Below are 15,560 nucleotides of genomic sequence, written 5' to 3'. Positions count from 1 at the left end.
TGTGGTTTATCTTCTCAATAATAGCTTATAAAACACCAGATTAAGAGAATGCACTTCACTATTTATGGTTCAAGTTCTGCAAGTAATCTTTAAACTACAATTTTATTTCCAGACGACATGAACTGGAATGCTTTAGAATGGGACCGAGCTGCAGAAGAGCTTACATGGGAAAGAGTGAGTAAGACTTCTTTCCATTAAGCTGTGGTGTTTTTATTCTGAAGTGTATTTTAAAGTTGGGCATATTCAAATGTGTACACTAATTTTGTAGTTACATTTGATGAAAACTTTAATTTCTAGAGAAAGTTGTGATGTTTTCTTTGTGTTGAAAATTTTAAAAATATACTGAAGATCTACAGATAACATTTTTTGTCTTCAAACCTTGCTCTACTTAGGAAATGTTTAACCTGAAATTGTGGACTTTGAGAAAATGGAGTAACAATTTAAATATAAGTATTATTCTGATGCTTTATTTGATAGTATAGTTGTATTCATGAAATCTTGACTGGCTCCATAGCTAATGTAAGAATGAAACTCAAGATGGAATTTTTTTTACTTAAAACCATGATTTGGGCCTGACCTGTGGTGGCTCAGTGGATAGGGCATTGACCTGGAATGCTGAGGTTGCTGGTTCGAAATCCTGGGCTTGCCTGGTAAAGGCACATATGGGAGTTAATGCTTCTCTCTCTCTGTCTTCTCTCTCCTCTCTCTCTGAAATGAACAAATAAAATATTTTAAAAAAATCTTTAAAACCATGATTTGGAATAAAAGTATGCTTAAAATATAAAACTCCCATAAACAGGAGATTTTTTACTCTCTGAAATGATAGGCTATATTGAAAAATAGTGGGTAAGGATTATGTTTAAAGATATTGAAAGGAAAATGATCCTTTTAAAATAAATAGAATAAAAAATCCTGTTTTATCTTGAATTAATGAATGTTATTTATTTTAGATGCTAGGACTTGATGGATCACTAGTTTTTCTAGTAAGTAAAGCTAATATTTTTTAATAATAGAATTGTGATTTAATTACTTGTCTTAGTGACTCATTGTTTTCAGATTTACAATAAAGGTAATATTTTTTAATAATAGAATTGTGACTTAATTATTTGTCTTAGTGACTCATTGGTTTCAGATATACGTATGTTCTGGCTTTTTATGCTAAAGATCAAAATGCTCTTTGATTTTTAATTATTTGATATGTTGAAGGAAGTTTGTTATATGTATTTAAAATATTGGCAAAGCATACAATTTGAAAGGAAATTATTAAATATTTGATTTTTAGAAAATAAAATACAATACAAAATTTATGGTAGTTAAGAACTTGGTCTTTTAAAGTTCCACCTTTTGAAGTTTAAATGCCTCATCTAGTGAAGACAGAACACCTTTGCCATGCACACAGTGAGAACCTGGGGCTCTCACAGGTTTCCACTTTTTGCTGAATCCCACCTCTCTTTACCTTATTAGCAAAGAATACAATTTAGAGATGAGGAACATTTCTTTAAAGAACATGTCCTTTAACTCATTTATGCCGAAGGTTGAAATTTTTGAAATTCACTTCAAATGTTTTCTGAATATTCACATCACTTTTTGACAAGCTCCCACCATGCCAGTATCTGCAGCAGTGACTAACCCTGTGCACCAGGTTATAACATTGTGCCCTCAGGAGGCAAGCATGTGTGAAAAATCAGACCTCGGTGGTTACCTTGAGCAGTAGGATATAAGTAACTCCCATAACACTACCGTTGTAGTAATAGAACATGAGGCATAAATGGGTTAAAAGCAAAACAGGATACTTTTTTGAAGATTCTATAATATAACATCACTTACCATTTGGGATTTTAGATGGTTTTGGGTATCAAGATGACTTTGGCTGCAGGTGGGAGAACCCCTAGTGACCAAAACAATAACTTAAGAACAGGTCTCGAACAAGGGTGGGCTTGAGGAGGGCTTGATCTAGAGGCCCAAAAGGTCATCAGAAACCCAAATAAGTTTCATCTAGTTCCTCTGCTGTCCACAGTGCTGGTGTCCTCCTCAGGTTGGCTCCAGATGGGAGCCAGAATAGGAAGTTGAGGTTAGTAGTTATACTGAGGCATATATATGATACTTCACAGATTAGTGAGAATGTGTTGTCACCGAGCTCCTATTCAAAGTTTGATCACAAATTATAGAAGGTATTATTTGGCTGCATGTTCATTTATATTTTTTACCTCATCAATCTCTCATAGATGAATAACAAAAGTTGTTGATGCAGTTGGGTTGACTAATCTCATTCTAATTTTGGGGGAAAAATATTTATAGGATGACTTTATTCATGGAAAATAGTTTTAGTATCTGCCATGTGTCAGCTATTGTGATAATTACTAGAAGATTTAGAGATGAATGAAATAGGATTCCTGTACTCAAAATACTTTATAGTTTAGTAGAGAGAAATGAATGTGTGAATAAGGACCTTCAGAGGTATGTACTGTGTGTTAAAGACTCAGTGACAGAAAGTGTGCATAGGATACAAGAGGTATAGAAGAGGGCTTAATTAGTTGTCTCTTGGTGGAGTTTGTAAGCAAGGAATTTTTAGAGAAGATAACTTTAGGCAGAGAAGCTGAAAAAATTCAAGTGATACGAGCTAGGGTGGTGATTGGGAATGTAGCAGTCATCTTTTAGACAGTCACCCTTCTTGCTACTTGGGTTTGTAGCAGATTGGGGACCTGATTAGAAAAATCTTTCTATAAAGAAAATTTTGCAGTGTTGGCCCCCTTTGGAAGGATAATTTAACTTGATGGGGGAGGAGTGCATGGGCCTACACAAATGGGCTTGGACAGTGGTTTGTTTCATGGTTGAAAACCACTGGGCTTGCACTTTCTAGTGGCAGCATGGAGTGTGACTGAAGTACATGTGACATGGCTGGAGGAATAGATGATAGCAGTCATCTTGGAGGTGATAGTACATAACTGTGGAAGTAGATCAGTGGCCAAGTGAGTGAGTATTCTGATGCACAAACAAACAAGGTCAAGACACCATAGGGAGAAAAGGGACCAGAAAAGTTACCTTGCAGAAGTCTTGAGAACAAAATGGACACTGGAAGAAGCACTGTATATTTTTACATTAATATGTTGTTGGGAATTAATGTGGCTTTGAACTTTTTCTCCATTTGTAATTTTTCAGTGTCATTTGCTTTAATGCAATCTGGCAGGTATTTATGGGAATCTGTGTAGTCTATGGTGGATTATTAATTTATGAATAGGAAATGTATATTGATTTCTTTGATTTTCTTATGTGTAGCATTATGAACTTTGAATTTTATTAGATTTCTTTTTATGGGCTATCTAATGAAAAATATAAAGTTGTACTTAATTTTGGAATGAAATCTCAATTATAGAGTGCACATTTCAGTCATCTAAATGAATGGAGTAGTCTAAACACATATCAAATAGGAATGAATATGTTTTATTAATGTTCTTTTCTTTTAGGAACATGTCTTCTGGGTGGTGTCTTTAAACACTCTGTTCATTCTTGTTTTTGGTAAGTGGTGTTTTTGCTTTTGTTTATTACAGTAGTTCAGTTTTTTCCTCCCCTCCCCCCCTCGTAAGAGGAGGGGAGTCAGAGAGACAGACTCCTGCATGCTCCCCAACTGGGATCCACCAAGCATGGCATGCCCACTAGGGGGCATTGCTCCATTGCAACCGGAGCCATTCTAGTGCCTGAGGGAGGCCATGGAACCATCCTCAGGCCATGGCCCATCCTGGGCCAACTTTGCTCCAACGGAGCCTTGGCTACAGGAGGGAAAGAGAGAGATAGAGAGAAAGGAGAAGGGAAAGGGTGGAGAAGCAGATGGGCACTTCTCCTGTGTGCCCTGGCCAGGAACTTCCACACACTGGGCTGATGCTCTACCTCTGAGCCAACCGGCCAGGGCTGAGACAAAACTAAATTTCTGAATATTATTGGTAAAGAGCAAAAGAAACTTACAGATAACAAAATATCTTGAAAAAAAGATGGCTATAATTAATAGGAAGCATTCTTTGTTTCCCTTTCATATGGGGTGAAAATTTGCAGATTATTTTGCATTTATTTTTCATATGTATATTAACCGATATTTGACTAAGTTTTATTTGAGAGAAAAATTGATCTATAGAATTTAGTCTTTTCTCTTGTAAGAAAAGCTTGATTCTAAGTTAGTGTTTGGAGGAACAAGTTATCTTTAAAACCTGAATTACAAAAATAAGAACTCATTTTATATAAAGGAAATATTATCTATTTTTTTAACCCATATATAAGCTTATATGAAAAAACCTTGTCTTATTAAACTTATATATACTTTAAGTAGGATCTCTTGAAATCAATCGAAGTTTTTTTTTTTAGGAATGTACTTTTTCCTTTTAGGTGAACATAGTCATTGGGATTAAGTACACATTTTTTTCCCTACTTGCGTTACTCTATTGTAGTTTTCTTCTGCCATTTTTTTTACTCTTGTGGTCATGTCCTTTGCAGAAATATTACCTCACTGCTATCTCCCATATAAGGGAATGATCCTGAAAAACTGACCTTAATTTTAGGATGCCTATCTAGTAGTTGCTGTGGAATGGAATAGAAATTGTTAAAATGATGCTTAGGTTAATATTTACATATACAAATAGAGTTGAAACTTGAAAGTTTACCTTTCCCTAGGGACCTTCTTGAGTCATCCTCAGAGTTGAGTGTGAGAACAAAATAGGAAAAATTCTATTGTTTTTTTTCCTTATTTAAAAATTTCTTGTGCTTTATGATATACATAATTTATTAGTAAAATAATATACACATCTTATTTGTAGTAAATTCTAAATAGATCTTAAACCCATAAATAAATTTCTACCCATAGAATACACCATCAAAACTGTTTGTTGGCCAGATTCCTGTAAATTCACTCTTAACTTTCGTCTTAATAATTGGACATTTCTCACCCCTTCCCCAACCTATGCTGTTCATTTTCTTGGCATAAATAAAAGAAAATTAAATGTTATTAAGAACAAATTAGCCCTGGCTGGATTGCTCAATCTAGAACATCGTCCTGAGGCACAGAGGTTGCCACTTTGATCCCTGGTCAGGGCACATACAGGAACAGATTGATGTTCCCGTCTCTGTCTTGCTGTCTCCCTTTCTTTCTCTCTAAAATCAATAAAATAAACATTTTTATAAAAAGAACAAATTAAAATTTTAACACAACAAGAAAGACTTGAGCCTGACCAGGCGGTGGCACAGTGGATAGAGTGTCAGACTGGGGTGCAGAGGACCCAGATTCGAGACCCCGAGGTTGCCAGCTTGAGCGCTGGCTCCTCTGGTTTGAGCAAAGCTCACCAGCTTGAACCCAAGGTCACTGGCTTGAGCAAGGGGTTACTTGGTCTGTTGTAGCCCCACGGTCAAGGCACATAGGAGAAAGCAATCAATGAACAACTAAGGTGTCGCAACGAAAAACTAATGATTGATGCTTCTCATTTCTCTCCGTTCCTGTCTGTCCCTAGTCCCTATCTATCCCTCTCTCTGACTCTCTCTCTGTCTCTGAAAAAAAAAAAAAAAAGACAAACAAAAATAAAGACTTGAGGAAAGGACACTGTAAAAATTCTTACTATGAAAATTATAAGGGATATTTGTTTTATTTAACCATAATACCATTATGACACCTAACAAAATCATCCTAGCAGTCCAGCACATTACAAGTTCTTAGATTGTCTCCTTAAATGTCATTTTATAGTTGGTTTGTTTGAATGAGGATCCGGATAATGTCCAGACAGACATTATTTTTGGTTGTTAATCCTTGTGATCAAGAATATTTTTCTGCTTCCCTCTTGTTTTGCCATTGATTTGTTGAAGATACTTACTTAGGTCAACTGTCCTGTAAGTGCCTCATGTTCTACATTTGTCTTACTGCTCCCTGATGATGTCTGCTACTTTGTCTGCCACCTTGCATCTTTGTCTGCAAGAGCCTGATCAGATTCAAGTTCAGTATATTTGGGACAAATCTTTCACTGGTTGTTCTTTGCCTAATACGACATAGAAGACATGTCTGGTTCTCCATCTTAGTGGTTCAGGTGATAGCTTCTTGAAATCTGTTGATAGCTTTCTTTTTTCTTATCCATAAGAAAGTAATGCTTTGGGATGGTATTTCAGTATCGTACAGATATCTAGTGTTTCATCAACATTTCACCTGATTTTATTATCCCTGATGATACTTGGCCTGAAATAATTAATTTTATTAGGCATTGCAAAGTAATTTTTTTCAAAATGTTAATTTTTACATTTATTGTCTGGTTTTTCTATACAGAATTACTTATTAGCTAGAGCTATTTAGTTAACATGAACTTGTTCAAAAGTAGCAGGACGGATGCGCAGTCATTTCTCTTTAATTATCAGTTTTCAGGGTAAGGAACTGATGAGCTTACTACTTACATTGGTGATAAAAATGTTTTCTGTGATGTTGCTTTTTCCTTTTTTAAAAAGTTTTTGTTTTCGGCCTGCCACTTTTTGAGTGTAATGAACTCATGGATTTGTATGTATTCAGTGTGTTTCCATCGGTTTAGGTCATTATGCTTTTTGATGCTTGTGAGACTCTTCACAGTTGTTCCTGGCTCCTTTTGCCATTAGCCTTTTAGACCTTGATAACGTTGCTGTTCTCTGGCTACAGAGAATGTTCCAAGAAATGCATTTCTAGCCCCAGTTCTAGTATATTTCATTTCTTTTAAAAGCCCTGGTTCCTTTTAGTGGGAGATGATACTAGAAGTTTTCATTGTTTTGATTTTGAAGTTTTCATTGAGTTTTTTCCTCTCTTGTAGCATTTTGCCCTTACCATATTGGTCATTTCTCCCTTGTTGGTTTGGGATTTGAAGAACATGTGAGTATAATATTTATACAAATTTACTTTCCTTGATTATCCCTGAAAATATGATATTTGTTGAATAATTAACCCTTTGAGTAGTGAGTTTTTTCATGCTTGCTGACTCCTGAGAGTGAGTTGTTTTTCAAAAAATGAAATTAGTTCCAGTTCCAGTTTTATTAACTTAAAATTATGTTTGATAACCAACTTATGGAAACAATAAGAGCATACATTTGCCTTTTTGCCTTTTTTTAATGTTGCCTTATACATTTTTATAAATACATTTTTGTTACGATCCTACTCTGGATGGTCAGGAGGCACAAGGACGTACATGAATGTTCGTACTACTCAAAGGGTGAATAATATTGTAAAGAGTTACTTCATTTCTCAGTCTGCCTTATACAAAGGTATAGTTATCTAACACCATGTTGTTGTTTTCTTTAAAAACTGACAGTGGCTCAAATTGGTAGGTTATGTTGCCAGCTAAAGAAGGTGTGCTCTGAGATCCCGTGTCCTCCTTGCTGTTGGTTATCCAGAGGCATACTATAGGAAAGTTTCCTTGCAGACTGTTTGTGACCTGTCCCAGTGAACCTGTGCGCCCTTTTTCGCTTTTTGCCAGATGCCCCTTAATAAATTTAGAAACGTAGCAGTATATCATCAATTGATTAAAAAATAGCCAATCTTTGAATGTTGGGCTGTAGTGTTTTGTAAATATTTTGCTTTAATTTTGACATTTTAGCATTGCTTTTCAGAGGTTTTGTAAATATTTAGATGGACAAGTACTGTTTTGTAAATATTTTGCTTTAATTTTGACATTTTAGCATTGCTTTTCAGAGGTTTTGTAAATATTTAGATGGACAAGTACTGCTGTTCGGGGGGGGGGGGAGATTTAGTTTTTAAGAAAGAACTGACATATCTGGATGCTCTGTTCTGTTTGTGTATGTGAATCCTGAAAGAGCACGTTTTGAACTGTTCTGAAGGGGCAAGGAGATGTGTTTCAGAGTTTGTTACAGCTCTCCGAATTCTCATTAGTTGAATGCAAGAACTTGAAAAGTTACGGTGAATTCTTTGTTAAATTTTGACTCTTCAAACTATCGCCACTTCATACTCTATATGAAATTCAGGAACCAAAAAGAGACTACCCAGACTCTTGTTTTCTGAGTTGAGAATGGGACAGATTTGGGGAGCAAGGGATAAACAGTCATATTTAGTGGTAGGAAATGAGGCGGCTGGGATGCATCGGGCAGGTGGACAGCTTAGGAAGTGTGCTGCTGCTCTTCGTGCTCAGTCTTAGCAAGTCCGCTTCAGAATGGAGCAGAGCACAGACTTATTGCATTACAACTTTCCCCTTAGTTTTATAAAATTTAATTTACTCTATTTTGTCTGCTTGAATAAAGTGTTATTCTTTAATGTTTCCTTATCCTTTTATGATATATGACTGGGAGAATCTGATTTTCAAAGATGTCATCCAAAGAGAATTTTGTGGTGGTTTTCTAGATGTAAATTGCCTAGACACGGTTCATTTCTAGTCTGGTTGAATTGTTTAATACATTATTATCCTGGGGTGGGGTCATGTGGTACAATGAAAGTTTATGTTTTTCTTTATTTCTAGGTCCAAGCGTCTCATTTCGAAGGCCTGATCACAACCATAGTTGGGTATATACTTTTAGCAATAACACTGATAATTTGTCATGTATCCTTTAATGAACCAACTTGATGTTTAGAAATATTATTCATACCAAAGAGTTGTTTCTGTTACTGATAAAACTATAGTACTGTATTTCTCTTCCCTTGTACCCTTAGTAAAAGTTGTGGACATTTGAAGTGAAGATAAGGACAGACAAAATATGGAATAAATTCTATCTGCCAAGTAATACTATATTGCCTAAATTATTATGTCTTATAGTACCTTGAAATGCCCAGTTTTTCCTTGACTAGATGCTGTAGGGCTTGGCAACTCTTGTTAAATTTCATAGATCTCGTCGCTTGCTGGGAGTCTGCTATATTGTTGTTAAGGTAATTCTTGTTATAAGTTAAAACTGGAAACGATTTCTTTTCATTTGGGTGATATTGATGACCTTTACTTTTGCTTAAGGTCTCTTTGCTAGTGGTGGTGGAAATTGGAGTGTTCCCTCTCATTTGTGGCTGGTGGCTGGATATCTGTTCCCTGGTGAGTTTATTTATTATCATACAATGAAATAATATAAAGGCTTCAGAAAAGACATTTTTAGAATGGGTTTCTTTTAAAGGAAAGTCAGCATTTGATAATAATTTGCTTAATTTGTTCTGAGAATGTATCACTGTGGAGTCTTAATGTTGCTAATTTTTCTTGAGTACCTGGTTTTTTTTTTGAGGGTTCATGCAGATTTTTGATGTTAGAGTATTTTGACTGAGAACCTTTTTAATAATCAATGGAGAATTTTCTTCTCATTTTACTCTTTCAAACTTTACGATAATACCAAGACATTATACACATAGAAAGAGCAGTGTGATAAGAGGATGGTTTTTGTAATCAGTTCAACCCTAACCATTTGTTTTTTTTTTTGTTTTTTTTTGTTTTTGTTTTTTTTTGTATTTTTCTGAAGCTGGAAACGGGGAGAGACAGTCAGACAGACTCCCGCCTGCGCCCGACCGGGATCCACCCGGCACGCCCACCACGGGCAAAGCTCTGCCCACCATGGGGCGATGCTCTGCCCCTCCGGGGCATCGCTCTGCCGGGACCAGAGCCACTCTAGCAGAGGCCAAGGAGCCATCCCCAGCGCCCGGGCCATCTTTGCTCCAATGGAGCCTTGGCTGCGAGAGGGGAAGAGAGAGACAGAGAGGAAGGAGGGGGGGGTGGAGAAGCAAATGGGCGCTTCTCCTATGTGCCCTGGCCGGGAATCAAACCCAGGTCCCTCGCACGCCAGGCCGACGCTCTACCGCTGAGCCAACCGGCCAGGGCCCTAACCATTTGTTTTAACTAAGATCTTTAATGACTATCAGTGATAGTAAGTTTTTGACTTTTCAAAAATATTTTATATGTAGAAAAGCTACTTTCGGTTCTGAGATAACATTTTCTCTCACTTTACTATTAAAACTTGGTATGAATACAGACAGACCTATAGCCAGGAAAAGAAGGTAGTATGTTAACTAAAAATGGTTCTTTTACAGTATTAGTATCAGTAAGGTTTTTACATAACAGTTGATTTATTAGTCTTTTTTTTTTTTTTTTTTTTTTTTTAACAGAGACAGAGAGTCAGAGAGGGGGATAGATAGGGACAGACTGACAAACAGGAACGAAGAGAGATGAGAAGCATCAATCATCAGTTTTTTGTTGTGACACCTTAGTTGTTCATTGATTGCTTTCTCATATGTGCCTTGACCGTGGGCCTTCAGCAGACTGAGTAACTCCTTGCTCGAGTCAGCGACCTTGGGTACAAGCTGGTAAGCTTTGCTCAAACCAGAGGAGCCTGTGCTCAAGCTGGCGGCCTTCGGGTCTCGAACCTGGGTCCTCCACATCCCAGTCTGACACTCTATCCACTGCGCCACCGCCTGGTCAGGCTGATTTATTAGTCTTGCTGCTTATATTTAAATGTTTTAAAGTGTCATATACATCTTTGAAATAATGTGTAACCTTATATCATTTATATTTCTGTGACATCATGAGATGGTATTAAGAGAACTATGGTCCTAGAACATCATAATCTATGTGTATAGTGATTTTTATCTGCTTCCCTATAAGATGGAAAATTTTATTTTATCTTAATTTTTCTGAAGTGAGAAGCAAGGAGGCAGAGAGACAGATTCCCACATGAGCCCGACTGGGATCCACCCGGCAAGCCCACTAGAGGGCGATGCTCTGCCGATCTGGGGTGTTGCTCCATTGCAACCGGAGTCATTCTAGTGCCTGAGGTGGAGGCCATGGAGCCATCCTCAGTGCCCAGGCCAACTTTGCTCCAAGAGAGCCTTGGCTGTGGAAAGGGAAGGAGAGGGGTAAGGGTGGAGAAGCAGATGGGTGCTTTTCCTGTGTGCCCTGATCAGGAATCAAACCTGGGACTTCCACACTCCAGGCTGTGCTCTACCACTGACGCCACTGGTCAGGGCCAAGATGGAAATGTTAATGCGGCAAACATTGGTGCTACAACTCTTGCTCACCTGTTCTGTTTTGATTTAGGAAATGTTTGATGCTACTCTGAAAGATCGAGAGCTGAGCTTTCAGTCGGCTCCAGGTACTACCATGTTTCTACACTGGCTAGTGGGAATGGTCTACGTGTTCTACTTTGCCTCCTTCATTCTTTTACTGAGAGAGGTAAGTTCTACAGGGAAGTGTTGTCACTCTACATTCATGAAAAAAACTTGTTTAACTGTAAGTTGTGCCTCAAAAGTTAGAATTTCCAAATGAAATCTTTTTTTTTTTTTTTTCATTTTTCCGAAGCTGGAAACGGGGAGGCAGTCAGACAGACTCCCACATGCGCCCAACCGGGATCCACCCAGCATGCCCACCAGGGGGCAATGCTTTGCCCCTCTGGGGCGTTGCTCTGTTGCGTCCAGAGCCATTCTAGCGCCTGAGGCAGAGGCCACAGAGCCATCCCCAGCATCCGGGCCATCTTTGCTCCAATGGAGCCTCGCTGTGGGAGGGGAAGAGAGAGACAGAGAGGAAGGAGAGGGGGAGGGGTGGAGAAGCAAATGGGTGCCTCTCCTGTGTGCCCTGGCCGGGAATCGAACCCGGGACTCCTGCACGCCAGGTCGACGCTCTACCGCTGAGCCAACTGGCCAGGGCCTGAAATCATTTATTTTAAGAGAGAATAACTGATAGATAAGTTTGACTTAATTGCTTTAAACTATTTTCAGTCATTTTTCTCAAAAATAGGCAAGTTTTAATATTTCTGTCTAGAAATAGTTAAAAGTTTCAAAGACGACTAGACTGGGGGGAGACAAATAAATGCACTTATTTGTAGCCATCCTCTAATACAAATTCTTGGAATTTTATGTGATCCAAGCCTGTTTTAAGCTTCATTCAAGGAAATTTAATGTTGGAAATACCCAAAGGTTATGGTTTTATAGGATCGAATATGTAAAATGGCCTTGAAGCAGGCACCTTAAGCATAGAATTAGAGTGAAAGTCCTTTATGATTCTAGTTCATTTGCCAGATGGGTACCTTACCAACTCTAAATTTGGAGAATACAGTTTTTACTGATTTGAAGACAGTGACACGGAGGGGGGGGATTGTCATTCTTTAGTATACATCTCATGAGTCATTCTGGTGCAGTAGGAAGTATAAAACTGGTAAATGTGCATTCTTTCCCTCAGTATCACTGCACATCAACTCTGTGTTAGTTGCTGGGATAAGAGAATCAAAGGCATAGTCCTCATTCTATAATGTAAAATCACATCCTGGGAAGGAATTTAACTGTTGAACAAGTCAGCTCACTCCTTTGAGAGTGGTGATGAAATGTGCAAGGGCCTGAAGGAGCAGACTGACTAATCCAGTGTGAATGGGATCCAAAAGCATAGAGACCTAATGCTCTTCTCGGTGTACTTTGCTGTTTGAGTGTTTTAAGGAATTGGGGGGGGGGGGGGGTATGCCTAGGGGCCCACATGTTCTCCTGAATCATATAGTGTAAGTTCAGTAAATTCTGTTTGCAAATTAAACTTGTATTCTTTTTTTTTAAACAAGTGATTGAGACTAAATAATATTTTTTAAAAATTTATAATTACAAATTACCTCTAAATTACATTGTTAAGTGATAAAAAGTTGTATACTGAATTTTTCAATTTATCTATGTGGATTTCTGTTGGTATGGAATCCTAGTATTTGGAAGTTAGATGGAACCTTAGAGATATACGTTATAATCTCCTTGTTTAGAAGCTGGAGAAATACAGTTTGGGCAGATGAGATGCTTTATACAAGAGTAACTCAGTGAGTTTGGACCACCCAGGACTCATACCCAGACTTTTGAATTGATGCTTTCGAAAATGTAGGTAGTAAAATCAAGATGTGTACTGAGAAGTTATAAGGTTTCTTAATTAAAATAACTCTTCTCAGAAAGTGAAAGAATGAAATCAGATCTTTTATTTTTTTATTTTATATATTTATTTTAGAGAGGAAAGAGAGCAAAAGGGGAGAGAAGCAGGAAGCATTAACTCCCATATGTGCCTTGACCAGGCAAGCCCAGGGTTTCGAACCAGTGACCTAAGCATTCCAGGTTGATGCTTTATCCACTGCGCCACCACAAGTCAGGCACGAAATCAGATCTTCTGTTTAGAATATTTATAAATTACAATCTAATTCTTACACTAGATGATACAACATAGTGACAATTAAAAAAGAACACTTATTTTTCATCTAGGAGCTCTAAATTTGACAAAATGCCCTTGAATACATTTATTTCACATTAAATGATTAAAAACATAAAAGGATATCAAATGCAAGATAATTTATTGTAAAGATTCTGATTTAGGAACTTGTTTTCCCAGGACAACCATAGGAATTTTCTGGGGCACATTTTTTTAAGAAGCCAAAATAATTTTAAGATTTTTTTCCTTTTAATGTTTAGCTCATATAAAGAGCCTTGAAGACATTGGTGAGTATTCATAGCATTAAAAATGTATTTGCAGGTACTTCGACCTGGTGTACTGTGGTTTCTAAGGAATTTGAATGATCCAGATTTTAATCCAGTACAAGAAATGATCCATTTGCCCATATATAGGCATCTCCGAAGATTTATTTTGTCAGTGGTAAGCATACCTTTTTATTGTTTTTGAAGTAAAGTGTGCTCCATAGATTGAATAACTTAGTTAAATCTGTGGAACTTGGTTGTTAAGTAGCAGGTTTATTAGTTACTTTGATAAATAAAATATTTACTGAAACAAAAATGTTTTCTATTACTTTAGTAGTATAATTAATTACCAAATTATGAGATTCTGGATTATAATTAATTTGCATTAAAGCAATGGAGACTTATTCATAGCTTCTAAATTAAACTCTTAATATAGTGTCTCAAAGTTTCTTCCCTGCCTAGAAGAAATTACCTAGTTAAATCTGAATTTTTCCAAAATAAAATTGTAAAAGCAATATTGCACCCTTTGGAAAGTTTTATAGCCATTATATGGGTCATGTTTTATAATGATCACAGGTGATTTATTAAGTTGCAGACAATTGTGATCTTTCATTGTGAGTTTCTAGATCTCTCATCATGTACCATGCAGTGATTATCATTTGTGGCTACTGTTTGAGCACTGTGTTGGAGAGGGAGAGAGAGAGAGAGAAAGAAAGAGAGGGAGGGAGAAAGAGAGAGGAGTAGCCATCTCAGGAATGTATTCTTTACATAGGAGGATCCAAATATAATGTGTTGAGTGAGAACACTCTGCACCCTGGGTGGGTATAGATTTGGCTTAGATATTGGGTGAGCATGTTTAGAAGTTAGCTTGTCTCTCATGGCAGTAATTTACAATGGTGTCATGCCCTTTTTCTTACTGCAGATTGTCTTTGGCTCAATTGTCCTTCTGATGCTTTGGCTTCCTATACGTATAATTAAGAGTCTGCTGCCTAATTTTCTACCATATAATGTCATGCTCTACAGGTAAGTTTTTGAAATTCGAAAGCTTTACTAATTTAGCTTTGTTAGGGATTTGATATTCAGAGTACAGGGGGTCCTTGGGTTACAACAGTCTCGACATAAGACGTTTTGAGTTTTTGATGCTCACTCATAAAAACTTTTAAAAAATTGAGATGTGAGGATTTTGGCTTACACCATTAGCATTGTGCTTATGGACTACATTGGCGAACTAGTTTGGTTGTGTGTGGCAGAATACACAGTAATGTGGCATATGAGTGAGGGAGTTGGCTTACCCCAGTACTCTTACCTATGCCATTTTAGACTGTTAAAAGGGTAAGTGTTCTGTTTGTGTTATGCTAGGGTGCCTTTCGACTTAGACCAAAATTCATGTTATGTCACTGTTGCAGGAATGAAACTGTGTCATAACCTGAGGACCCCCTGTACATACATGTAAAACATGTATTTCTTAATAGACATTGGAAATTGTTTGATAGTTAACTTTTGCCATGTTCTAGATCACATAAACATTAGCAGTTAAATTTTTCAAAGGAAGGCAGACTTATTTTTCTGCAAATGAAGTTTGCTGTTGTTCAGCATTGAAATGTTTTATGTGAAAAACATAAGGAATGTAGCTATAGTTGCACATTTAGTTATGGATTGAAAATAGGATATAAGGCTTATAGATGGAAAATCTTTTTTTGATTTAAAATTTTAAGTTACCTGGAAACCTAGTTCTTATTGCTCCTATACTCCCTTTTTGAGTGCTTTGTATTACCTTTTCACCTAAAGCAGAAATCTGCCAGGCAAATTGAATTTCTTCCTCAGTTTTATTTCTAAATAGTCTTTATATCTTTTTAATTCTGATTCTTTAGATCTTATCTACTCCATTTTAGTTTACCACTTACTACCTTAGTTTAGGTCTTCCTTTTGTTCTCCATTTGTAATCCATTCTTAATACCCCCACCCCTTCCTCTATTATCTACACCATAATATCTGGGTCAGAATGATGAAGGGGAGCTGACTGTGTTCTGGGTGTGTTGAGCAAGGAGTGACCAGTTGTGTAACATGCTACTAGTAACATGCTACCAGTGAGGTGAGGACTAAGTCTTGACCATCAGATTTAACCACAGGAAGGTTATTGGTAACCCTTGTGGGGAACGGTTTTGTGGAATTGGAGTGGGAA

General features: G+C 37.2%; 1 protein-coding gene across 1 annotated transcript in view; it reads left to right on the top strand.

Annotated features, from left to right (window-relative positions):
• The window catches only part of MARCHF6 (membrane associated ring-CH-type finger 6), a 77,274-nt gene that overhangs the window by 36,549 nt on the left and 25,165 nt on the right, over positions 1–15,560 (top strand). The window contains exons 8-17 of the mRNA XM_066374548.1: positions 113–174; positions 951–983; positions 3,465–3,516; positions 6,798–6,856; positions 8,451–8,531; positions 8,786–8,854; positions 8,934–9,008; positions 10,992–11,126; positions 13,437–13,556; positions 14,301–14,401. Of these exons, the coding sequence (XP_066230645.1) occupies positions 113–174; positions 951–983; positions 3,465–3,516; positions 6,798–6,856; positions 8,451–8,531; positions 8,786–8,854; positions 8,934–9,008; positions 10,992–11,126; positions 13,437–13,556; positions 14,301–14,401 (787 nt within the window). The remainder of the gene's footprint in view (positions 1–112; positions 175–950; positions 984–3,464; positions 3,517–6,797; positions 6,857–8,450; positions 8,532–8,785; positions 8,855–8,933; positions 9,009–10,991; positions 11,127–13,436; positions 13,557–14,300; positions 14,402–15,560) is intronic.

This window comes from Saccopteryx leptura, chromosome 1, assembly GCF_036850995.1.
Source record: "Saccopteryx leptura isolate mSacLep1 chromosome 1, mSacLep1_pri_phased_curated, whole genome shotgun sequence".
Classification (NCBI taxonomy): domain Eukaryota; kingdom Metazoa; phylum Chordata; class Mammalia; order Chiroptera; family Emballonuridae; genus Saccopteryx; species Saccopteryx leptura.
Note: the sequence above shows the minus strand (reverse complement) of the source record. Positions and strands in the feature narration are given on the sequence as shown.